The 26490-nt window shown below is 38.4% G+C and overlaps 1 protein-coding gene across 3 annotated transcripts in view; it reads left to right on the top strand.

The window, feature by feature from the left end:
* Positions 1-26490, top strand: part of BRWD1 (bromodomain and WD repeat domain containing 1) — a 134249-nt gene that overhangs the window by 22416 nt on the left and 85343 nt on the right. For 2 of the 3 annotated variants that reach the window (XM_049874858.1, XM_049874857.1), the window contains exons 8-15: positions 710-931; positions 15353-15453; positions 16286-16356; positions 17370-17470; positions 19219-19259; positions 20083-20181; positions 25476-25626; positions 26076-26210. In XM_049874858.1, coding sequence (XP_049730815.1) covers positions 710-931; positions 15353-15453; positions 16286-16356; positions 17370-17470; positions 19219-19259; positions 20083-20181; positions 25476-25626; positions 26076-26210 — 921 coding nt within the window. Of the gene's footprint in view, positions 1-709; positions 932-15352; positions 15454-16285; positions 16357-17369; positions 17471-19218; positions 19260-19965; positions 20050-20082; positions 20182-25475; positions 25627-26075; positions 26211-26490 lie in introns of those variants that run through there. The other variant, XM_049874859.1, reaches the window with a different exon arrangement.

Raw genomic sequence — 26490 nt, 5'->3', positions numbered from 1 at the left:
TCTGGACCTACTGAATTAGATTATTGTCTTGTGTATTAACAACAATTGCAACAACAAGAAAACTCTACAGGTGATTTTTATTCATGCTGCTCAGTCACTGATCCAGGGAAAATGATTGATTATAAAAAATATTTCAGGGTTAGAAGTAATTAAAAAGTTTAGAATTTAATTTACCATTTTAATGTTTTAAGGGAAAATTAGTATGGGTGAGAAGTTTAAATTTTATTTTCCAGGTGTGAAATTCATAGTAGGTGTTCAGATGTTTACTGAATGAATGGATGTTGGTTGGTCTGTAAATTTGAGACCCTGATGTTTATTTAAAATGAGGGTGCTACTCCAATTTTTTATTTTGGGGGGATTGCCACTTGTTTTCAGCCTATGAAACAGATCTGTCCTAACACTCATCCAGTTAGTTAATTTGGCATGAACTAAAGTTTAACCATTGTTAATTGAAATAGGTGAGCCATGAATTTTTACTTGGCAGAGATTTTTTGGGAAAATAGTATAATGTTTTCTGACCTATAGGAATTATAGCTTCACTGTGCCCTTAGGCAGAATTTCTTTGCTTTGGAAACAAATACCATTACAACTTATAGAGTATCATACAGTTGGAAAGAGAGGAAGAGAGAGTTTTGGTGTCATTTTAAATTATTTGAAAGGCTTGGTATGCTAGTGAGTATATATTTATTTTTGGGTCTTCTTTTCCTAGGGGTCAGATGATTGTTTGGTAAAGATTTGGTCAACACATAATGGCCGCCTGTTATCCACGTTAAGAGGTCATTCTGCAGAAATTTCAGATATGGCAGTAAACTATGAGAATACAATGATTGCTGCTGGGAGCTGTGATAAAATAATTAGAGTGTGGTGCTTGAGAACTTGTGCCCCAGTTGCTGTGCTCCAGGGACACACGGGATCAATTACATCTTTACAGGTAAACTTCTAACTTTAATGTGTACAGTTGTGTGTTTATTACCACCCCCTTTTCCTTTAGAACTCTCTCTCTGAAGTTGAGAAATACAGTAATTACATGATCTATTTTAAATTTAGAAATCAAGGGAAAATATAATCAATCGTACATTGACAGTAAATGAAAGGATGATGTAATAAAAATCTAATGTGGTTAGAACTTAACAAGAAGATGGATGGTGTACTATTTCCTTGAGGTATATGGCTGAACTGGATGAATGTCAGTTAAAAACGAATGCTAGGTTATTTTTCTATTTTAAAACTGGTGGATTTTGACAAATTGATTAAATTTGCTGAAGTGTTTTCATTTGTTTTTTCACCTTATTGGTGAGGATCATTTTGAACATATATACAAGTGGACAGAATAGTATAATGAACTTATATGTGTCCATGAGCCCATGGCCAGTTCTTTCAGTCACATCACTTTTCTTGTGTGGATTCACCTTAGGTGTCCATGTCGTCGATCACTGAGTGCGTGGTGTACACTCTCACGTACAATCCTAGACGGGAAGGGCTACGTAGGGGTGATTGGAGTAGGCACAGGTATCTGGCCATTAAAGGGGGTTATGTGCTGAGTAAGGTAGGGGTCTGATGGCTGCCCCTGAGTGCCTGGGTGGAAGGCATGTCCGTGTTCCTTAGTGCGCGTAGGTGGGTGGTTTTTGCAGCTGGATTTTGGGTACCTAGTGTTGTTGGTTGTAAGGACTGAGGGACACCTCTTATTCTTGGACCCCTGGCTAGCTGGAGTGGGTGGAGCCACCAGTCCTCAGGCCCCTGATGTGGGTAGGTGAGGACCCTGCTTAATGGGCAGGGCAGTGTCATATGTCACGAATCTGCCACTCCCCCTTTGCTGTTGCAGTTGAAAATAGGCTTCAGGCATATACCCTGTTGTACTGTGCTAATGAGGGCCTATGCTGTTGAAATAGGCCCACACAGGTCTAGGCAGGGGTGAAAGGCATTCAAAGTTCGTGGACCCCTTATGCCTAGGCAGAGGGGCTGTGCCTTGCCTAAGTTTCCAGCTTAGGGGAGCCGGCAGATTGTTTTTTCTTGTTTGTTAATTTGTTCCCTCTCCAAAGCTGGGGAATGGCTTGGGGCATGTGACAGGTTGCACTTCTGGCCCAGGAGGCCCGGCAATCACTGAAGCTGGACCGGACCGGAGTAGAGATGGGAGAGAGCGGCGGGTAAACGGGAGAGAGGTACTTCCCAGAGGGGGGAAGGATTTTTTTGGTCCCGTGTGGTAGATTAGACACAAAACTTCCACAGACTAGTGCCGCTTATCCCTGGTTCCAGAGGCTTGAGCAGACCCTCCACTGCTTGGTTTCTCCTGGAGTGAAAAACATGTCCTGAGTGCTACTGCTTGCCTCAGCTTGTGTGTGCTGGCTGATCCAGGCTACAGGGTGCTGGCTAGATCAGGTCTGGCAAATCCTCGCTGCTTCTGAACTGTCTCTCCCTCCCCCTGCCGCTCAGCCTGACTCCTCAGTTTTAGCTTTGATGTTCAAGGCTCCTAGATTGTCATATATAATCGAGTCACTTGTTTTTTCGGGTCTTTGTTGTAAGAAGGACCACAGGGAGCATCTAAGTACTCTGCCTTTGTTGTAAGAAGGACCACAGGGAGCATCTAAGTACTCTGCCGTCTTGGCCCCGCCTCCTCCTCCGGAGTTAACATTTTGTAATTTGATACGAACTTAAAGACAATATAGCAGAAAATGAGGAAACTTAATTATACTTTGACAGGTTGGTTGTCTTAAAACTATTAGGGAGCTCTTGAGTGTGTGAGATTGGACTTCTGATCTTCCCGGAAATCCATTCTTTTGGTAATGGAGGCACTTACGTATTTTTACTCACAAATGTATCTGAAAAATCTATTTGCTAATGGTTACTTCAAAGTTCAGAGCCAAACAAGTACGTAATTTTAGTTCTTAATCTTTTTGATGCTCTTTGTCCTGTTGTTAATGGTATATAAAAAAATAATGGTATATAGAAGCCATGTTTTTAGTAAAGGCTTCTCTTCTGTTTATTTTAAAAAAGTCGTACAAGTGATATTATTTGTAGAAAATTCAGACAGCAGATAAAAGCAAATAAAACTTTCGTAATCTTACCATCTAGAAGTAATCACTGTTAATATACCTTTCTTAAGGTTAGCATTATTCATTATCTCTTATAAAATTTACATTCCGAGAAATATTAGCAATAAGGCATAGCCAGGCCACAATCAGAGGTAGTCTTTTGTCTGTCTAAAAGAGTAGCAAATGAACATTTCTTCAGGAATAAAAAATAATGTGTATCTGGCTTTCACCAGTTCCTCTTAGGAATGTCTAGAAAAGATAGGCAAAGATAAAAAAATAATGAGGAATTACGGAGTCAGGATCCAGTAGAAAAGGATCTCTCTCAGAAGGGAGCCTCATGTTTGGAGATATTTGCCAATTCCGAGGAGGTGGCTGAGAAGTTTAGTAGAACTTTGGGCACACTTGGGGGCTTGTGGGAGGATAAAAACTGGAGTTAAGGGTCTGTTGAGGAGAAGGGATTTTGGTAAAAACCTTTGTCTAGAGGTTGGGAACCAGAAAAGTTGCATCTTTGTAAGAGAGAATCAGAAATAAACTAGTCTTTATAGAAACTGTAGCCCAGCTTCAAATGGTCATAATTCTCATGGATTAAGGTGATTTGGGATTGCTGGCCCACTTGACTTACCTGCAGGCTAGAAGCAGGAGTCACTTTAGAGGAAGGTAGCATATGCAGCCTCAAATTCTTTATGACTTTTCATAAATAATGGTGACACTGAATAAAAGGAGACTGTCATGACCAAAACAGGGAGAAAGAGATGATGAAAATATGACTCAGAGGACCCAGACACTGGATGTTTTGGATAAAAAACCAGGACTTGAAAATATCTATGCTTATTCAAGTAATTAAAAGAAAAATAAACAATTTCAGGAGATACAGAAGTTAGTAAAAAAGGAAATTCTTTAAGTGAAATATAATATAACAATTTAAGAGTTCAATAGAAGCTTTAACAGCAGATTAGACACAACTGAAAAAGTTGAAAAGAAAATTAGTGAATTGGAAGTGAGGTCAGAAGAAAATAAATAGGTTAAAGTGCAGAGAGAAGAATTTGGCATACACGGAAAAGAGAATACGGTGCAAAGAGATACAGAAAAGAGCTTAAGAGATAGAATACGGCGCAAAGGTATATAGTATATGTAATTGGAATTCCTGAGAAGGAGAGGATGAAGCAAAAGCTTTACTTGAAGTGATAATAGCTGAAAGTTTTGTAAAATACACCAAAGACTTGAAGCCACAGATTCAAGGAAAAATGTGAACCCCGAGCAGAATAAATACAGAGAAAACTACAGATAGGCAAACATCACAATGAAACTTAAAAGCCAAAGATAAAGAGATAAACAAAGGAGCAATGCTAAGACTGACAGCTAGCTTTTCAATAGAAATAATGGATGTCAATAGGCAGAGGAGTGATAATTTTTCTTTCTAGGAGTGACATTTTTAAAGTGCCAGTAGAAAATGATGGCCAGTCAAAAATTATGAACCTATTGAATGTATTAGTGAAGAATGAAAGTGCAATGAATGTATTTTTAGACAAAATCAAGAATAGCACAAACGACTTAAATTCAGTAGAACAACACTAAAGGGAGTTCGAAATAGTTCTTTAGGTAGAGAAGATGGTCCCAGATGGAAGCTTGGAAATGCTAAGAAGGAATGAAGAGTTAAAGAATCAATATGTGAGTAAATGAAAATAAATACTGACTTTATAAAATGACTAAATAACTTCCGGGTTGTTAAATATATATGGAATTAAAATACTCAATAGCAATAGTAGCATGTTTATTGGAAGAGGCAACTGGAGTAGCTAAGATCTTTGCATTGTTTGAGAAGTGGAATATACAAAATTAAATTAGACCTTTAATATGATAACGATGCTTGTTATCTTCAAGGTAACAGCTAAAAGAATAGCAAAAAATAAAAAAAAAAAATTAACTACCAAGCTAATAGAGGGAAAATACTGGATAATGAAAAATAAAAAGGCAAGAAAGGAGAGAAAAAGACACAAAGTATGTGTGACAGTATTATGATATCATTAAATTTCATTGCAATTATTATATTACTCATGAATGCATTAAGTGGTCCAAATAAGTGACAAAGATTTCAGACTGAACTAAAAAACAAAACCCAATGATGTGCTTTACCTTCAATATAAGAATATAATGGGAGGTTGAAAATAAAGGATGGAAAACATCTTGTAAACATTAACCATAAGAGGGCTGATGAAACATCTTTACATGATGGTGTACATCAGTGTGTATTAGTTTCATAGCTATCAGTCTAATATCTAAAAGTGATGTTTAAGGTAAACATAATTTTTAGAAGAGGGACAGTTTATAATGACGAAAGGTTTCATTGAACAGGAAGATAGACAAGCTCTAAATTTGTATCCATTGACTAATAGCGTTGTAATGCATAAAGCAAAAATTGACAACTTATGGGGAGAAACAGACACCCATAATCATAATGGGAGAATAACACATCTCTACCGCATTAGCCAAAAGAACAGTGTGTCATTAAAAATATAGATTTGAACAATACGATTAATAAACTTTGCCTGTGTGACATTGTACCTAATAACTCATGACCCCTGTAATTTCCTAGAAACTTCAAAATATTTGGAACTGATTAATAATGCAAATATTACATATTAAAACTTGTGGGAAGTAGCGTTTGATAGCCAGCCTCCAAGATGGCAGCTAGTGACTCACACTTCCTTGGAACTCACATCTCTTTGTAATCCCTACATGGAATGGGGTTGACCTGTGTAACCTATAGGATATAGGGAAAATGATATAGTGTGACTTCCAGTACTGCATAGTAATAGACATTGCAGTTCTGGCTTATCCTCTTGGATTGGGAAGCCAGCTGTCATATTGATAGGGCATTGAAACATCCCTGTGGAAAGGTCTTAGGGGCCATATGAATAAGCCAATTTGGAAACATGTCCTCCATCCCGTTGAGCCAGAACCACTCAGTTAAAGCTGCTCCTAAATTTTTTTTTTAATTTTTATTGTGCTTTAAGTCAGTCTCTCACACAAAAACTTATATACACCTTGCTACATAATGCCAGCTGCTCTCCCCCTAATGAGACAGCCCGCTCCCTCCTTCCACACTCTTCTTTTCGTGTCCATTTCACCAGCTTCTAACCCCCTCTACCCTTCTTCTCACTTTCAGGGAGGCGATGCCAACATAGTCTCAAGTGTCCACCTGATCCAAGAAGCTTACTCCTCACTAGCATCCCTCTCCAGCCCATTGTCCAATCCAGTCCCTGTCTGAAGAGTTGGCTTTGGGAATGGCTCCTGTCCTGGGCCAGCAGAAGGTCTGGGGGCCATGACCACCGGGGTCCTTCCAGTCTTAGACCGTTAAGTCTGGTCTTTTTACGAGAATTTGGGGTCTGTATCCCACTGCTCTCCTGCTCCCTCAGGGGCTCTCTGTTGTGTTCCCTGTCAGGGCAGTCATCGGTTGTAGCTGGGCACCATGTAGCTCTTTGGGTCTCTGGTTTATGTGGCTCTTTCTGTCTCTTGGGCTCTTAGTTATCGTGTGTCCTTGGTGTTCTTCATTCTCCTTTGATCCAGGTGGGTTGAGACCAATTGATGCATCTTAGGTGGCTGCTCGCTAGTGTTTAAGACCCCAGATGCCTCTCTCTAAGGTGGGATGCAGAATATTTTCTTAATTTATTATGCCAATTGACTTAGATGGCCCCTGAAACCATGGTCCCCAAACCCCCGCCCCTGCTACACTGGCCTTGGAAGCATTCAGTTTATTCTGGAAACTTCTTTGCTTTTGGTTTAGTCCAGTTGTGCTGATCTGTCCTGTATCGTGTGTTGTCTTTCTCATCACCTAAAGTAGTTCTTATCTACTATCTAATTAGTGAATACCCCTCTCCCACCTTCCCGCCCTCCCTGCTCCTAAATTCTTGACCTGGGAGAAAATAAGTGTTTTCAGCAGCTGGGTTTTTGGCGTAATTGGCTATTCAGCAGTAGGTGACTAGTACACAGCTGAAGCTGTGCTAAAAGGAAATTTGTAATTCTTAATGTACATAATAAAAACGGCTGAAATTCAGTGATCCAAGTGTATTTCTCAGGAAGTTAGGGACGACTGGTCTGACAGGGATCACCGTAGAGGGTAACAGACAGTGGGAGAAAAAGGTACAGGAAAATGCAAATTCATAACAAAAGGCTGGACTTACTGGCCTGATAAGAGACTAGAGGACCCCTGAGACTGTGGCCCCTGTACACACTTCTAACTCAGACTGAAGCCACTCCTGGATCTCACCTTTCAGTCAAAAATTAGACAGGCTTACAAAAGAATAACACATGTGAGGAACGTGCTTCTTGGGTCTTTCAAGTGTATGAGACCAAATGGGCAACACCTGCCCAAAAGCAGACTTGAGAAGTCCAGAAGGGACAGCAAAACGGGATAAATGGACATGCAGAACCCAGGGTGTAAAGGGAAAAGGGGAGAGTGCTGATACATTACGGGGAGTGCAGCCAGTTTCAGAAAACAATTTATGTTTAAATTTTTGAATGAGATACTAATTTGTCCTGTAAACTTTCACCTAAAACATTGTAAAGTAAAAAAAAGAACAAAAACAAGAACTGCAATGAGATACCACCATATTTCCATCAGAATGGGTATAGTTAAAGAATTAAAAAGACGGACAGTGCATAGTGTTGATGAGAATGTGGAACAGCTGTTAACTCTCAGACGTTGCTGGTACAACTGTTTCAGAAAACTGCTCTGTCTACTAAAGCTAAAAATACGCGTACCCTACAACCTAGTGATTCCACTCTTAGGTATTTATTCACCAGAAATGTGTAATAGTTCACCAAAAGACGTGTCCAAGAATGTTCATAGGAACACTGTTTGTGGTAGCCAAAGACTAGAAACAACCCAAATGTCCACCAACAGGAAAACGTGGTATAATACAATGGAATATTAGAGCTGCGAGAATGAATGAAATACACATTGTAATATGGATGACTCTTACAAACAAATCCTTGAGCAAAAGAAATAAGACACACTTCTTTAAAAAGCTAGAAATAGAAATACCATATGACCCAGTAACCTCACTTTTAGGAATGTATCCTAGAGAAGAGCTGTCACACGAATAGACATATGCATACCCATGTTTATTGCAGCATTATTCATAACAATAAAAAGATGGAAACAGCCTAAGTGCCCTTCAGCAGATAAAGGGATAGACAAACCATGGTACACACAGTGGAATACTACACAATGATAAAGAACAGTTATGAATCTGTGAAGCATCTCACAACATGGATGAATTTGGAGGGCATTATGCTGAGTGAAATAAGTCAGTCACAAAAGGGCAGATAGTGTATGAGACCATTATTGTAAAAACTCAGGAAAAGGTTTGCACACAAACAATCTGATGGTTACGAGGAAGGGGAGGATTAGGGAGAGGAAATCACTAGACAGTAGGTATGTGGTAACTTTGGTGAAGGGAAAGACCGTATACGTTACAGGGCAACTCAACATGGTGAGACCAAGGAAAGTTGTAGACGCTTCATACCAAACCCCACCCCACCCCACCCCACCGCCTTCAGGTTGATTCAGTGCCTCCATAAGTTTTCCAAGACTGTAAATCTCCATGGAAGCAGACTGCCACATCTTTTCTCCCATGGAGTCAGTGGTGGTTTCGAACTGCTGACCTTTTGGTTAGTGGTCAATTGTTTTAACCACTGTGCTACCAGGGCTCCTTTAGCAGCTTCTTAGACACATCCAAACACCCTGAAGGAGGGACTGAGTTGCTGGGCTGAGGGCTGGGGACCATGGTCTTGGGAGACATCTAGGTCAATTGGCATAACATAGTTCATTAAAAAATTATTGTGCATGAGATTTTGGTGAGTAGTGCCTGGGGTCTTAAAAGCTTGTGAATGGCCATGTACTATACATCTGCTGGTCCTATCCTGTCCAGAGCAAAGGAGAATGAAGAAAACCAAAGACACGAGGAAAATGTTAGTCAAAAGGACTAAGACCACAAATACCACAGCTTCCACCACCTGAGTGCAGAAGTAGACGGTGCCCGGCTACCACCACCTATGGCTCTGACAGGGATCACAATTGAGGGTCCGGGACAGAGCAGGAGAAAAATGTAGGAAAAAATTCAGGTTCACAAAAAAAGACCAGACTTAATGGTCTGACAGAGACTGAAGGAACCCTGAGACTATGGCCCTCAGACATCGTTTTAACTCAGAACTGAAGTCATTCCAGAATTATGCAGGTGTATAAAACAAACAATAACAGGCGAGGAATGCGACCTTTAGTTCTGTCACGTAAGTGAGACCAAATGGGCAACAGCTGCCCAAAAGCAAAGCTGACAGGAAAACAGGACAAACGGAAACGGGAACCCGAGGGGTAGAAGGGGAGATTGTTGACACATTATGGTGATTGCAACCAATGCCAGAAGAATAATTTGTGTATAAATGGTTGAACAAGAAGCAAATTTGCTCTGTAAAATTCACCTAATGCACAATTTTTTTTTGGTTTTAAAGAACAGAAATTTATTTTCCCATAGTTTAGGAGGCTAGAAGTCCGAATTCAGGGCACCAGCTGTAGGGGAAGGCTCTCTCTCTCGGCTCTGGGGAAAAGTCCTTGTCTCAGCTTGCGCAGCCCGTGTGATCCTTGGTTCCCTGACTATCTCCATGTGGCACCTCCTTCCCCCATCTGTGCTGGCTTCTCTGTGCCTAATCTGTTCTTTTTTTAATTTTTATTGTGCTTTAAAAAAAAAAAATTAAGTGGAAGTTTACAGATAAGTCAGTCTCTTACGCAAGATTTTATACATACTTTTTTTTTTGCTATATACTCCTAGTTACTCCCCCCATAATGAGACAGCACACTCCTTTCCATCCTGTATTTCCGGGCCCATTCAGCCAGCTTTTGTCCACCTCTGCCTCCTTTTATCCCCTCCAGACAGGGGCTGCCAACATAGTCTCATGTGTCTACTTGATCCAAGAAGCTCACTCCTCACCGGTATCATTTTCTGTCTTAATAGTCTAGTCAAGTCCCTGTCTGAAGAGTTGGATTTGGGAATGATTCCTCTCTCGGGCTAACAGAAGGTCTGGGGACCATGACCTCCAGGGTCCTTCTAGTCTCAGTCAGACCATTAAGTCTGGTCTTTTTACAAGAATTTGAGGTCTGCATCCCACTGCAACTTAAGTCGGGTCTTCTATTGAGTGAGAATTTGAGGTCTGCATCCCACTGCTGTCCTGCTGCTTCGGGAGTTCTCTGTTTTGTTCCCTGTGAGGGCAGTCATTGGTCGTAGCCAGGCACCATCTAGTTCTTCTGGTCTCAGGCTGTTGTAGTCTCTGGTTTATGTGGCCCTTTCTGTCTCTTGGGCTCATAATTACCTTGTGTCTTTGGTGTTCTTCATTCTCCTTTGATCCAGGTGGGTTGAGACCAATTGATGCATCTTAGATGTCCACTTGCTAGCGTTTAAGACCCCAGATGCCAGTCTCCAAAGTGGGATGCAGAATATTTTCTTAATAGATTTTATTATGCCAATTGACCTAGATATCCCTTGAAACCATGGTCCCCAAGCCCCCACCCCTGCTACGCTGGCCTTCGAAGTGTTCGGTTGTATTCAGGAAACTTCTTTGCTTTTGGTTTAGTCCAGTTGTGCTGACCTCTCCTGTATTGTGTGTTGTCTTTCCCTTCACCTAAAATCGTTCTTGTCTACTGTCTAATTAGTGAATATCCCTCTCCCTCCCTCCCTCCCCGCTCTCGTAACCATCAAAGAATATTTTTTTCTCTGTTTAAACTATTTCTTGAGTTCTTATAATAGTGGTCTCATACAATATTTGTCCTTTTGCAACTAATTTCACTCAGCATAATGCCTTCCAGATTCCTGCATGTTATGAAATGTTTCACAGATTCATCATTGTTCTTGATGGATGTGTAGTATCCCATTGTGTGAATATACCATAATTTATTTATCATTCATCCGTTTATGGGTGCCTTGGTTGCTTCCATGTTTTTGTTATTGTAAACAGTGTTGCAGTGAACATGGGTGTGCATGTATCTGCGTGTAAAGGCTCTTATTTCTCTAGGATATATTCCAAGGAGTGGGATTGCTGGATCGTATGGTAGTTCTATTTCTATCTTTTTAAGGAAACGCCAAATCGATTTCCAAAGTGGCTGTACCATATTACATTCCCATTAGCAATGTCTAAGTGTTCCAGTCTCTCCACAACCTCTCCAACATTTATTGTGTTTTTTGGATTAATGCCAGCCTTGTTGGAGTGAGATGGAATCTCATCGTAGTTTTGATTTGCCTTTCTCCAATGGCTAATGATTGTGAGCACCTGATGCACAATTAAAAAAAAGAATAAGGAAACAAAGGAGTGTGTCCTAAATCATTCATTTATATACAATTCAAGAACAAGTAAAACTATGTAGTTAGAAACCAGGATAGTGGTTACCCTTTAGGGTTGTAAACGAATGAAGATGTTCTTTTTCTGGGTCTGAGTGTTGATGGTATGGGTATGTTTGCCTTGTGAAAATTTAAGGGTGTGTACACTTATGCAAACTTGTATTTACGTTGTATTTCAGTAAAAATTATATTAAAAATAAGTGAAAAGGCAGAGAACAAACAATAGGCAAGACAGGAAATTATGAGTGAGTAGAAATTAAAAATATAAAAAGCAAGTGTAACAATGGAGAGGATGAACAAAACCAACTTCTTAGAAAGACTAAAAATATTGGTAGATGACTGAGATCAAGAAAAAAAAATGTCATGAGAAACCATTATCAAACTTGAGAAAGGGTCATCACTACAGACCCTTCAGATGTTAGAAGGAGGATATTTTAAAAAACTTGATGCAGAAAATTAGAAAATTTAAATAAAAGTTACAAAAACTCTTTTGACACAAAAACAAGCTTGAAAGAAAATCTGAATGGACCTGTAACTATTAAATTCACTGAATTTGTAGTTAAAAGTCTTTTGCTACCTATTTGGTATTTCTGTCTAGAATGTTTAGTTTGAATCCTGTTGTGTAGTACAGTGAGACAAATCCATGTTGAGAACAAATCTGTGAAATGTCTGCATCCTTCAAAAAGTTCAGTGTTATAAAAGGCAAAAAAAAAAAAAGGGAGAACTGTCGTATAAGGATATGTGACAACTATAAATGCGATATGTGAGCCTTGATTTGGGTTCTGATTTTAGGGGACAAAAACAAGTGTAAAGGATACGTGAAAAATTGGGGAAATTTGAATATGGATTGTATATTAGATAATAGTGTTTTATTGATATTAAATTTCTTGAGTACAGATAATTGTACAGCTTGAGGGTTTTAGTGTTCAAGCATCATGATGTCTGCAACTTAGATTCAGATAGTTTATGTCTGTCCATCTCTACTGCGAGACAAATGTGGCAAGATGTTAACAATTGTTGAATCTTGGTGACCATTATATGGGATGTTCATTGTACTTGGCTTTCAACTTTTATGGTGGCTTTAAAGTAATGCAAAATAAAAAATTAGGATAGAATCCATACCATCACTGCAGCTCTTCAACATTGTCTTAGTGATTAACACCGGGCAAGAGAAAAGAAACATGTATAAATATTGAAAAGGAAGGTATAAAATTATAATTTCAAATAGTATGGTTGGCTGCTTAAAAAATCTAAGAAAATTAGTTGAAAATGCCCCAAGAAGTTGCTGTGTAGCTTATAAAACACTAGCTCTAAAAGTAGATAGTAGTGATGTTTGCACAGCATTATGAATGTACTGAATGCCCCTGAATTTGTATTCTTAACATGGTTAAAATGGTGAATTTTATGTTTTGTGAATTTTAACACACACACACACACACACACACACACACACACACACACACACACATTACAGCTGTTTGGGAACATGTGTTAAATATACAAATGGATACTTCATTCATACAGATCTTTCCATTCCTATCACATACCATATTCCTTTTCACTTTTGGACCTTTGCTGGCATTACCCCTTTGCTTATTTTGTTTTTCTTCTATTTTTCTCTCTTTTAATTCTTTCTGGATGATGTAGGACCAAACAATCTTCATTTCTTTAACTTCTTTGTGGAGCACAATTGGTACTTTATTATACACAATTTTTTCATTGTTGTAAAAATGCAGATTACGTTTGCCAAATTAACACCAATTATAGGAGTTATGTTGCACAACCATCACCACTGTCTGTTGCCGAATTTTCCATTATCGTAAACGGAAACCAAATGCTTCTTAACAGTGATTTCTCCATTTTCCCTGGTAACCCTCCCTTGTAACCATTATTAACCTCTGGTCACAATACATTTGCCTAGTAAGATCATACATGGTTTAATATCAGGAAAGGTGTGCATCAGGCTTGTATCCTTTCACTGTAGTAATCGTATGCTGAGTAAATAATCTGAGAAGCTGGATTGTATGAAGAAAAATGTGGCATCAGAATTAGAGGAAGACTCATTAACAACCTATGATATGCAGATGACAGAGCCTGCCTTGCTGAGAGTGAAGAGGACTTAAAGCAATTACTGATGAAGATCAAAGACTACAGCCTTCAGTATAGATGATACCTTAACATAAAACAAAAATCCTCACAACTGGACCAATAAGCGACATCATGATAAACGGAGAAAAGATTGAAGTTGTCAAGGATTTCATGTTACTTGGATCCAAAATCAACGCCCATGGAAGCAGCAGTCAAGAAATCAAACATCGTATTGCATTGGGAAAATATGCTGCAGAAGATCTCTTTAAAGTGTTAAAAAGCAAAGATGTCACTGCGAGGTCTAAGGTGCACCTGACTCAAGCCGTGATATTTTCAGTTGCATCATATGCATGTAAAAGCTGGACAGTGAATAAGGAAGACAGAAGAAGAGTTGATGCTTTTAAATTATGGAATTGGGGAAGAATATCGAATATACCACAGACTGCCAGAAGAATGAACAAGCCTGTCGTGGAAGAAGTACATCCAGGATACTCCTTAGAAGTGAGGATGGTGAGATTTTGTCTCATGTACTTTGAACATGTTGTCGGGAGGGACCAGTCCCTGGAGAAGGGCATCATGTTTGGTAAGGCAATTGTTGTTAGGTGCTGTTGAGTTGGTTCCGACTCAGCAACCCTGTGTACAGAGAATGAAACAATGCCTGATCCCGCATCAACCTCGCAGTCTTTGTTATTCTTGAGCCCATTGTTGTAGCCACAGCATCAATCCATCTCATCCGAGGGTCTTCCTCTTTTTTGCTGACCGTCTCCTTTACCAAGCATGGTAAAGTAACTTTTTGAGCAACTGCCAAACTGTTTTCCACAGCAGCTTTTCCATGAGGGTTCTGATTTTCTCACGCCTTCACCCGTGTTTGTTATAGTCTGTTTTTTTTAAATCGTAGCCATTCTAGTGGGGGTAAAGTGGTATCTCATTGTGGTTTTAATTTGTTTCTTTCTAGCAGGTAATGAGCATCATTTCATGTGTTGGCAATTTGTGTATCATCTTTGGTAAAATGTCTTTTTAGGTCCTAAATAACAAATTTTAAGCTGATTACGAAGTTAAAATGGAAGCGCTGTTGGTGTAGTGGTTAAGAGCTATGGCTGCTAACCAAAATGTCAGCAGTTTGAATCCACCAGTTGCTCCTTGGAAACCCTAAGGGCAGTTCTACTCTGTCCTGTAGGGTCTCTATGAGTCGGAATCAATTTGAAGCAATGGGTTATGCAGTTAAAATATAATTCTCATATTTTCTTATAATACTTCTATGCTTTAGTTTTTAATGACAAATGAACTTTTAATGATTTAAATAAATCATTGACCCATTTGGGATTTATCTTGGTGTGTACAGTTTGAAGAATGGATCCTGTTTTATTTTTTCCCAGGTTTCTGCATAGTGGTCCCAATACAGTTGGGTTCATTGATTTCATTCACTGATTTGTGACAGTATCTTTATATTTAAGTCTTGCATTAGGGCCGAGTTTGGGACTTCGTGTTCTTCTGGTGGTCATTCTGTACCTGTTAAACTGCATGGCTTTAATTATCTAGGCTCTGTGATATGCTTTATATCAGATAAACAGCTAGATCTTCATGGTTTCTGTTTTAAAAGTTTTTCTGGCTGTTCTTGTTCAGTAGTTCTGAAAATCCTTATTTCTACTGAGATCACGTTACATTTGTTAACATAAGAAGGGCTTTCCTTTTTTATAGGTGATAATTTTTTTTTTTTAGAATAGTAGTACCTGTATTTTGGAATTCCTGTGTTTTATTTAGTCATTTGAAGTTAATTTTGAAAAACTGTTAAACTACCATTTCAGTAGCTGCTCTAAAAGCTGAATTGTGTATATTATTGCTTTTTAGTTTAGCCCGATGGCCAAAGGCTCTCAAAGATACATGGTCTCCACTGGTGCTGATGGGACGGTTTGCTTTTGGCAGTGGGATTTAGAATCCTTGAAATTCAGGCAAGTGACTTCAGTAATGCAACAGATTTTCTTGTTAACAGTGTTACTCTGCTTTAGTCTAATGAAATGCGGTGTGATTATAAAGAGTAATTATGGATTGTGGTTGCCTTTTCATTTTTCAACTTAATTATATGTAATATATGTACTGTATTGTACTGTTTAGGATGTGTACTGTTTAGATAGTTGGATATGTAATACAAGAATAGCTGTTCTGTGTTGTGGACACATTTATTGTGAAAGCAAAGTGAGATAGTATATATGTAACACATTTCGGAAATTTAGAAATGTACAATTAGGGGTATAACTCAAAATTCAGGCAGGATTATTTAAGAATTAGAAGACCTGGATTGTCGATCTGTGCTATCGAGCCCAGTAGCCACTAGCCACACGCGACTGTTGAGTACTTCAAATGTGGCTGCTGCAGCTGGGGAATTGAATTGCTAATTCAAATTTAAAAACTGATACTTGATTCAGAAAATCAAAAGTTACATATGTGGCTTGCATTACACTTCTTTTGGGTAGCAGTGTGGTTCTATACCCTGCTCTTCAGAGCCTATGATGGGTTCACATAGACCCTCTGAGCTTTAGTCACCTCACTTTAAAACGGGGGCCTATTAAGGCCTGCTGTTTCTGTGAGGTAGAACTGCTGTGAAGATAGAGATTTGACAGGGTCTTCTCAGATCCATTCATAGTGGATTAAAGCACAGAAGAACTACTTGGTATACTATTTAGAAGTGACTATAATAATTATGGTAGATTAAAACAAATATTTTAAACTGTGTTAATGTGTTAAACTCTTGTATTTTAAATCAATTATCTTCTTCTTTTAAAGCCCACGTCCTCTGAAGTTCACTGAAAAGCCTAGGCCAGGCGTTCAGATGCTTTGTTCTTCTTTTAGTGTTGGTAAGATATTGTCGGCAATTATTTTTCTTAGTTTTATTTTAGCATTTATTAGGTGGCCACATTATGATAAGACCCTTTATCAGATAGCTGGAAAATGAGGTTCATTTAATTAGGCTTTATTTATGATTGTTGTTGTTGTTAGGTGCCGTCGAGTCGGTTCCGACTCATAGCGAGGCTGCGCACAACAGAATGAAACACTGCCCGGTCCTGCACCATCCTTACAATCGTTGTTATGCTTGAGCTCATTGTTGCAGCCGCTGTGTCAATCCACCTTGTTGAGGGTCTTCCTCTTTTCCGCTGACCCTGTACTCTGCCAAGCATGATGTCCTTCTCTAGGGACTGATCCCTCCTGACCTAATTAGCCCTTTTTCTTGTTCTTTATTTCTCCATTCTGCCTTTTTCTGATTTCTAATAGTGATCAGCCAGTGGTGTATAAGAGATAGCTGAGAAAGAGGAACCTTAAGGTGTCCTTATGAACAACTCCTGAGCCATGTGCCCCATGTGTATGTGGTTTATATAGATTTTTGGTAGTGTAAATTTGTTTTCCACACATAATATCTTGGTGAAATCATTCCTCTTTTGTTTTTTCTTGTATAGTGAACTTGTGTGGTAACGTCTTATTTATGTTAAGGACAGGTCAGAGACTTTTTCTCTAGAAAAATCTGAAACGTCAACCAGGGAATTTTATATTCCATAGCTAGGTTTAGGTATGTAGAGTTGTTTAGAAAGCAGAGTCCCTTTTGTTCAAGCATTCGTAGAGTAGTGGTGCTTAAGGTCATTGCCACGCTTAATAAAGCAGAGGAAAATAGTGAACCTTTCCAGATTGAATCACATTTCTTTTATTAAAGCTACTTTTTTTAGTTTTATAAACTCTTTAAGTAGAGAGTTAGAAAATGAATATGTTGAAATCGACTTAGTTTTAAAACAGTTCTTTATTGATTTAATATAGAAATTTGAGTTCTTGAAGTATTTGTTATAAGCCGAATGTTTAAACCTTAATGTCTTTATTTCAGGTGGTATGTTTTTAGCCACAGGTAGTACTGACCATGTAATCAGAATGTATTTTTTGGGTTTTGAAGCACCCGAAAAAATTGCAGAACTTGAAAGCCACACTGTAAGTATTTCTTTTTAATTTCTTTAGATTATTAGTAATATTCCTATTGGTACATAGTCAGATGTTGCTAAGGGGGATTGTTACAGGTCCTAATTTTAACTTAAGCGTACAGGGAATTGCACTTAAAGAGGAAGGGTATCACATTGGCAATTCAGATAGGATCTCGTCAGTGCTAATATTTTGCCATAGTTATGTTAGCCTTGATCTGAAAATTTTGATTCTGGCAGTTGATCTGGGTGAGTTAGGTTCAAGTGAGTTTACTCGTCTTAACCCTTTCGTGCTCACGGGTACCTCTAGGGGACCCAGCACTTTTTATGCCTCTGGAGGTTTATTGGGAAGCTGCTGTACCACTGACAGTGTGTGCTGCCTCAAGGCAGGGGCCTCATGACTGAAACCTAAGAGACGGGTGTGTGTTGCAAATTACTGTTTTTACAGGGTATTGTGTGGGCTGTCTGAATTTCTGGTAGGAAAAGTAGAAATTTTGAAAATTTTTATTAGCCACATATATGTACCAGTAGAACCTGGCGGGGACCCTGGGATGTAATTAGTGATACTTCGTATGTACCCCTGAACACTTAGGGTAGGCTTGTGGAAGGGGGCAAGAAAAAAATCCATACTACCTCCTAAAAATTCAGACGCACTGAATGATTCAGTATGCTTCTGTTAATGAAAACACGGTATCAACAAAAAATTCAAAGCAGAAAATAATTTTTTCACGAAAGGGTTAACCAAGCTCATGAAATTGCAGTGCTATTTTATAACATATACTAAGATTTATAACTGTCAGTATTCCGGAATGCTGGTGTTGTGGATTGAATTGTGTCCCTCCAGAATGTGGGTCGCGTTGGCTAGACCATGATTCCCAGTATTGAATGATTGTCCACGGTTCTGTCATTTAATGTGATGTCCCCCTTGTGTTGTAAATCCTACCTTTGTGACGTTAATGAGGCAGAATTAGAGGCAGTTTTGTTAATGAGGCATGATTCAACCTACAAGATTAGGTTGTATCTTGAGTCAGTCTCTTTTGAGATAAAAAAGAGAGAAGTGAGAGAGAAAGCAGAGTTGGGTGTGGAGCATGTCCCTTGAACCCAGGGTCCCTGCACTGAGAACCAGGGAAGGATTGATGACAAGGACTTTCCCCCAGAGCCAACAGAGAGAGAAAGTGTTCTCCTGGAGCTGGCACCCTGAATTTGGACTTCCAGCCCCCTAGACTGTGAGACAATAAATTTGTGGTTGTTAAAGCCACCCACTTGTGGTATTTCTGTTATTGCAGTGCTAGAAAACTAAGATAGTTGGTCAGGGGCCTGATCATCTTTTCTCCTATAGGAAGCTTTGTGTGAGGTTATTTGATAAAATGTACATTCAAATCACTTTAAAAAAAAAAATCACCAATGTGAAAATGCCTTGTTTTCACTCTTTATTTTGATCGCTTTCACACACATTAATACTTTTTATATAGATGTAATTAATTATAAATTGAACTTTAATTTTAGAAGCAAAATTTCTGAATGTATCTTCTAGATAAGAGCTTTCTCTTAATAGCCTTGTTAGGCTTATAGTTAAGAATCTTTGCATTTACAAGTACATGCAATAACTGAATGATGAGGTTAAGCAGCACAAGTGCAGATTTCATGCTTGTTAAACCAAATGGGTTTCTAACACTGAAACTGAGGCTTATTCATTTTTTATTTACAAGCTATGTAGATGATGACCATTTTTATGTTTGTGTTCCCCCTTTCCTCCTCTAGGATAAAGTTGATAGTATCCAGTTTTGTAACAATGGTGACAGGTAAGTAAGTGTTTATGTGTGTATGTGTTTTTAGGCAGATAGAACATTATAAACATTACAGAAATATTAGCTACATATTAGTAGAGCTAGCATTTCACTGTGTACATTGTAAGTACTTACTAGTAAATATGTTAATGGAATGAAGAGTGTCTGGAATGGAGGAATCCCATGAAATGTAAGTTTTTAGTATTGTTTCTGCCGGCTTCTAGGGCCAGAGGCAGTTCTGCTGTAACTCACCCTTGGCTAGATGTTTGATTTACTGATAAATTATGTATAAGGACAGTGAAATTCCTTAGGTTTGAGTAGTTAAAAAACAAAACAACTTTCTTAGTAGTCTGTAACTAAATTGGTATCACTTAAAATATATCTTCTTTTGTGGCCCCAATGTTTCTTAAAAAAATGTGTCTTAGGTGCCTTAATTTCCTAAACTGCTTAATGCGTTAAAAATGACTTAGTTTTACACGTTGGCCAGCATGAATTAATTTGAGTTTAGAGTTAAGATGGTTTAAATGGAGCTTTTGCTCCTAACAGTTTTCCTGTGTCTGTATGCTTCTTTGCGAGATAGTTCTTGTACATTGTCTTTTCAGCTGAATCTGTTTCATAAGCTGTTAATTGAATTTGAAATGTTTTTTGCCTCATAGGGCCAGGCACATGATAGCAAACCAGATACTTCCTCCCAGATATGCCCTAAATACCTATCTTTTGAATTAACTGCCTGCTAATTCACCTGAAACTCAGCACAGCTACATCAAGAAATATTTACTTGTGATTTTCACTATAGGCCTTGATGGCAAGTATAAAATCTTTTTCTGAATATTTTAAGGTTCTTAAGTGGTAGCAGAGATGGAACAGCACGAATTTGGAGATTTGAGCAGTTAGAATGGAGAAGCATTTTACTGGATATGTCTACCAGAATGTCAGGGTAAGTTAAGATGGTTTGTTGTGAATAGGTGCATCATAGGCACTTGGTGTGTATCTGTGTCTCTCTCTTTTGGTTGGCCAATTGTTTTGTTTAGGGAATTGGAGCCACCTGCTACTAAAAAGAGCTTGACTTAACATTCCTCTTTTTTTTTTAATGGTGTAAGTGAATGGCTACCTACTGCATATCTCATATATGTTGTTGTTAGGTGCTGTCGAGTCAGTTCTGACTCGTGGTGACCCTGTGTACGATAGAATGAAACACTGCTGGGTCCTGAGCCATCCTCACAATTATTGCTATGTTTGAGCCGATTGTTGCAGCCACTGTGTCAGTCCATCTTGTTGAGAATCTTCCTCTTTTCCGCCTGATTCTGTACTTTACCAGGGATGATGTCCTTCTCCAGGGACTGTTCCCTCCTGATAACATGTCCAAAGTGTGTGAAATGAAGTCTCCGCTTCCTTGCTTCCAAGGAGCACTCTGGCTTTACTTCTTTCAAGACTTGTTCATTCTTCTGGCAGTCCATGGTACATACAATATTCTTCACCAACACCATAATTCAAAGGCATCATTTCTTATTTAGTCTTTCTTACTCATTCATTGTCCAGCTTTTGCATGTGTATTAGGTGATTGAAAATATCATGGCTTTGGTCAGGCACACCTTAGTCCTCAGAGTGACGTCTTTGCTTTTCAACACTTTAAAGAGGTCCTTTGCAGCACATTTGCTCAATGCTATATGTCTGATAAACAGATACTTAAATCTCTCGTATCTAAAAGAATTTATCCTCAGATTTACATAGGAAAGAACAGAATGTGCTTTTTGTACTATTGCTCAATGCATTGGCCTCCTTGTAGTCATCGCATTAAAAACCCCTGCAGTTAAAGACATTACAAAAATAACTTGAGTATGTCAAGTGTGGAAGTTTTTAAAAGGCCTGTTGGAGCTAAGTCTGATGGATACAGTAAGCAAACACACTTCAAAACAAATTGAGCTTGAGTAGGAATATTTTGTGTGCTAAAATTTTGACTTGTAACTTGACTTTGAAGGCATTTGTTCTCCTCCTCCCCCAAAGTTCCAAGCATGTTTTTACCATCTTTTGAGAGAAGCGTAGCACTTCCCAAAATAAATAATGCAGATTTAAAAGACATTGTTTTTGTCATTATGTATACAGGAGGCAGTATGGGTAGTGGAAAGAATATGTGTTTTAGAGTCAGAAGTTGGCTCAAATACCATTTAGACTGTTCTGAATAAAGCTATATAATTCTGAAAACACTAGTAATATTTTTTAATGTTTCATTGGGAATTGGGACTCTTGTCTTTAAGCATTATGGGGAATTTTAAATGATATCACAAAAACTTGGAGCACACTGCCTGGCGTGGAGTAGGCATATCAGTCTTTCATTCATTGAAAATATTACTTTAGGTATACCTTTAGGTAATATAATTATCTATAATCATAATTTTTACATAGAGTTTGTTTTCAGAGTATAGATTTATAGTTTTTTTTAAAATAGGCTTTTTTTGAGCAGTTTTAGGTTTACAAAAAAATTTTTTCATATCCGTTCTTCTGAAAAATGTTATTACCCAGAAATAGGGACATCTTGGAAATATTCATGCTTTATTTTCAATAATAATAGAAACTGAATTTTATTCTCTGCTATAACCAAAAAAAATCCAGACTCGTTGCTGTCGAGTCGATTCCGACTCATACCAACCCTACAGGACAGAGTAGAACTGCCGCATAGGATTTCCACGGAGTGCCTGGTGGATTTGAACTGCTGACCTTTTGATTAGCGCCATGGCTCTTAACCGCTACGCCACCAGGGTTTCCATTCTCAGAGAATTACATTGTGTTTTCAAAATAAATCTGATCTTGGTATTTTTGTGGAATTATCTGTGGCAGAGAATGTAAAGAACATATAGTGGAAATTCTGATAATCCTTGTTCATAAACAAATTTTTACCATCAATTAAGCATGTTACTTATTTTACCTTTAATTGAACATGTATAATTAAAATACTTACATTAATTAATCAGGATATTCATACCCATCTCTGTGAAAGTGAATACTGTGAATCACTGACTATTGGCAATAATAACGGAAAACGGAAGTGAAGATAGTTTGAAATCATATCTACCTGTGAACAATTATTAGCTCAAATAGGGACATCAATGTAAAAACTTGATTTTGAGACTCAAAACTGCATAGTTTTCGAGTTGGCCACTGTCTAGAAGCCCTAGTTTCTTTATCCTTAAAATGGAGGTAATAATACTGACCTTCTAAGGAGGGGGTTAGATGAAATAATATAGGCAAAGTCTCTGTTTCCAGTAGTTCCTGAAATGTCCCTGCATGTCCTGTCCCCAGTCCTGTCAAGCCTACCTCTGAGCATTATCAACCGATATATTAGTTCATACTGTTTGCCACGATTTCTGAAATGCCCATTATATTTCTGACTCCAGGCCTTTACTCACAAGGTTTCTGCTACCTGGGATGCCTTTTCCTCTATGTCTAGATTTCCAAATATCAGAAGCCTCTGAGTTCCTGCCCATGTAGTATGTCCTGTGTGGAGCCTTTTCCAGTTGACTCCAGCCATAGTGGCTCGTCTTCCCTCTGTGCTCCCCTTGCACTCTGTTTCTGAGAGCCTAGGCCTCAGTTGAGCCACCTAGAATATGGGGATAAGGCCCGTCCTGTGTCTAGTATGTTACATTTAGGCAGAACACGATAGGCATCTAATAAGTGGTGCCTGTTATTATCTTTATTAGTTGATAAAGTTTTTCTCACACTGTTGTTAAACCTTTGAGCTCTTTTAGTTGAGGGATTATTATTAAATAATGCTTTGGCTTTCTCAGAATGCCTACCACAGTGTCTGGAAAGTAAATAAGTGCTTAGTAATTATGTACTGACTACCACTTGACTGTCAGTTTTTTGTACTGTGGTGACTTGCATGTTGCTATGATGCTGGAAACTATGCAGTTGGTATTTCAAATAGCAGCAGTTACCCAGGTGGACAGATTTCAGCAGAACTTCCAGGCTAAGACAGAGTAGGAAGAAAGGCCTGGTGATACTTCTGAAAATTAGCCATTGAAAACCCTATGGATAACAATAGAGCATTGTCTGACATAGAGCTTGAAGAGCCCCGTAGGCTGGAAGGCACTGCACGGTAGCTGCAACAGTGGACTCAAGCATATGATCATGAAGATGGTACAGGACTGGGCAACATTTCATTGTGTTCACAGTGAGTTGAAAACGACTCCACCACAGCTAACAATGATGAATTGAAGTGAACAAATAACTAGAGGGTATATAATGGGGGAGGAGAGAGCAGTGGGAAGGAGGTTGAGCCATATTAATGAGAAAGAGGTTTCTCTTCACACTCAACACTCACAGTTTGTAAAGCCTCATGCTAAGTGCTGCAGAGAGAATCAGAAGAAATGTGTTGGATGGGCATAAGTGAAGAGAGGGAGCACTGACTGATTTATCACTAAAGCACAGCAATTCCAGAGCACTAACCAGGCAACCAGGGGAGAGTTGTGAACAAGGTCTAGCAGAAGGTACCTCGTGGCCTTAGGGACATGGACTTTATTGTTGACTGCTCTGTCTCCTGTGTCTAGCACAGTTTCTGGCACCTGGTGGCTGCTCAAAACACAAACATGTTTAATGAATGCAAGGTGGAAAGGTTTCCTGAGAAGGATGAGAGAAATGATGCAGATTGGAGGGAAAGAGAAATAAAGATGTTTCAGATGGACAGAGATGGAGACAAAAAAGTACAGGCAGAAGATGGGTAGCAAAAGCTTTGATAGCAAGACACTGTAAACAGATTACATGTCCAACTACAAGAAAATAGCTGCATAAATTATGATAGTCCAGGCAGTGTAGTTTTTTAATCATCTTTTAAAACTAGGTTTACAAAGACTTCATAACAAGGAATGATGCTTTTGTATTATTTTCAGTGAAAGAGGATGGTGCAAAATCACGTGAACTCTGATACCTTAACTATTAAAATTAGTAAAGACTAGAAGCAAACACACTATACTACTAATAGTAGCTTTCTTTAACTCCTAAGTTTATGAATGGTGTTTTTCTCTTTGTTCACATTTTTCATGTGTTTACAAATTTCTGTGACCATAAACAACTTTTATCATAAAAAAATCAGTAGAGTTGTAAATTCCAATTGTATAATATATCTACATCGATTATAGTATTTCCAAAAATAAACAGTGATTCCTGCGGGGTGGGAGGGAACTGCTTAGTGTTCTTGGTTTCATGTCTTTCCTAAAATTTCCATCATGGTGGTGATACTTCCTTTTGCGTTTAAACTTTTCTTTCAAATCTTGAGGCAGAGTCTTCGGTGGGTAAGAGCAGGTGAATACGTTTGTTTTGGTGTTCTAATTTTGGCTGATCAAGTTGATGAAATGCAGCATGTCTGTTAGTAACAGGGAAAGCATTTTTAGTTTAAAGTGAAGAGTTGTAGTCTTTAGTCTTTATTCCATTTCACATCTTATATGACTCTTTTCCTCGGACCATCTAGTTAGTATTATTCTCTCTCCTGTTTTCCATTAGGCTTACGTAGGTAGGTGTGTTAGAGTACTTATTCCATTCTCTCATAGTTGTTTTACTTGTTAAAAACAATTCGTTAGATGTGTCTTACGATTTTAGAAGTAACCCTGCTTCTCCTCACCTTCCCACTGTTTACTGCTTACTACTACAGCATACCGAGAAACGTTGCATATCGCTTGCATAAAGGCTGCAGAACAATGCAGCGTGTGTATCCGAGCGCATTCTTGCCAAGAGACCCACAGCAGTAGTCTGTAGGGAAGTATAAAAGAGATCAGCACAGCGTCATTTACAGCTCAACAAGATGAGTGACTGTGTTTCAGACATTTTTCTAGATATTTGGGATATGTCTTTCTATCATCCTAAAATTACTTCTCTTCTCAGGGGAAAGAAACAATTGAAAGAAATATTAGTGATAGGGCTTAAGGTGGGGAGAAGGGGAGTAACAGGAAAGCGGTAGGGAGAAAAAGCTTAGATTTCCTAAGCAGAACCAGTGACCTAAAATCTCCACCTTGTATACTCTGTGACTGCTTCTAAGTGATGCCCTTCCCCCCTGGCTTTTGCCCACATTTGCTTGTAGATAATCAGTTGATGGGGTCAACTGTGAAGAACTCTTCAGAGTGGGTAAAATGTGTACCTGAGTGAACTGAATTTAATTAGTTATTTTTGTATTGTTGACAGATTGTATACATTGTGTAGCCTAGCATCCAAATGAATTTATGCATCGTGTATTTTTTTTGTTAGGGACTTATCTTCAGAAGAGGAAAGATTTATGAAACCCAAAGTAACAATGATAGCTTGGAATCAGGATGATAGCATTGTCGTCACAGCTGTGAATGATCATGTCCTCAAAGCCTGGGATTCTTACACTGGGCAACTGCTTCATAACTTATTGGTAGGTAGTTTTTAATACAGTATGTCAAATCATATTTTAGGGCTAATTTATTTTTCGAATCTATAAAATTAATATACTGAACGAGTTTCTTCTAAATTATCAAATGACTAGACATTTGTATGTGTATTAATGTATGAATTATTGTCATTAATTCATTTTTCTAAACCCTAATGAACTAGTGCTCAGCTGCTAACCGAAAGGTTGGTGGTTTGAGTCCATTCAGAGGGGTTTTGGAAAAAAAAGGCTTGGTGATCTGTTTAGAAAAATCAGCCTTAGAAAGCCCTGTGGAACATAGTTCTACTCTGACAAACAAGGGGTTGTCGTGAGTCAGAATCGACTCAGTGGCCACTGGTTTGGTTTTGGTTTTTAATGAACTGTAGCAATATGAGATAAAAAAAAACAAACAAACTTGTAAACCCTTGTTAATTGTATAACTTTGTTGAATAAAGGGACACGCTGATGAAGTGTTTGTTTTGGAGACACATCCCTTTGATTCCAGAATCATGTTATCTGCAGGACATGATGGCAGCATATTTATATGGGATATTACAAAAGGCACCAAGATGAAACATTATTTTAATATGGTAAGAGAAATAAGACCTTGTTTTTGCATGCCTGCATTTATTTAGAATTATTTGGATTATGAAGTTTGGCCAGAAACCGAGTGTCATGTTCTGACAGTTTGTTTCTCAAAATCTGGGTACTTAAAGTGGAATAAATACCTGACAGCCACGTACATATGTATGTACATATAATACATTAAATTTTCTGTATAAGTATTCATATGAGGGAAAGATTTTCAAAAGCTTTTTGTATATGTGTGAATGTGTACTTGGGTGTTTAAATTGGCAAAATTATGTTAAT

The sequence above is a fragment of the Elephas maximus genome, chromosome 2 (assembly GCF_024166365.1).
Source record: "Elephas maximus indicus isolate mEleMax1 chromosome 2, mEleMax1 primary haplotype, whole genome shotgun sequence".
Taxonomy (NCBI): domain Eukaryota; kingdom Metazoa; phylum Chordata; class Mammalia; order Proboscidea; family Elephantidae; genus Elephas; species Elephas maximus.
This window is presented reverse-complemented; position numbering and strand designations above follow the sequence as displayed.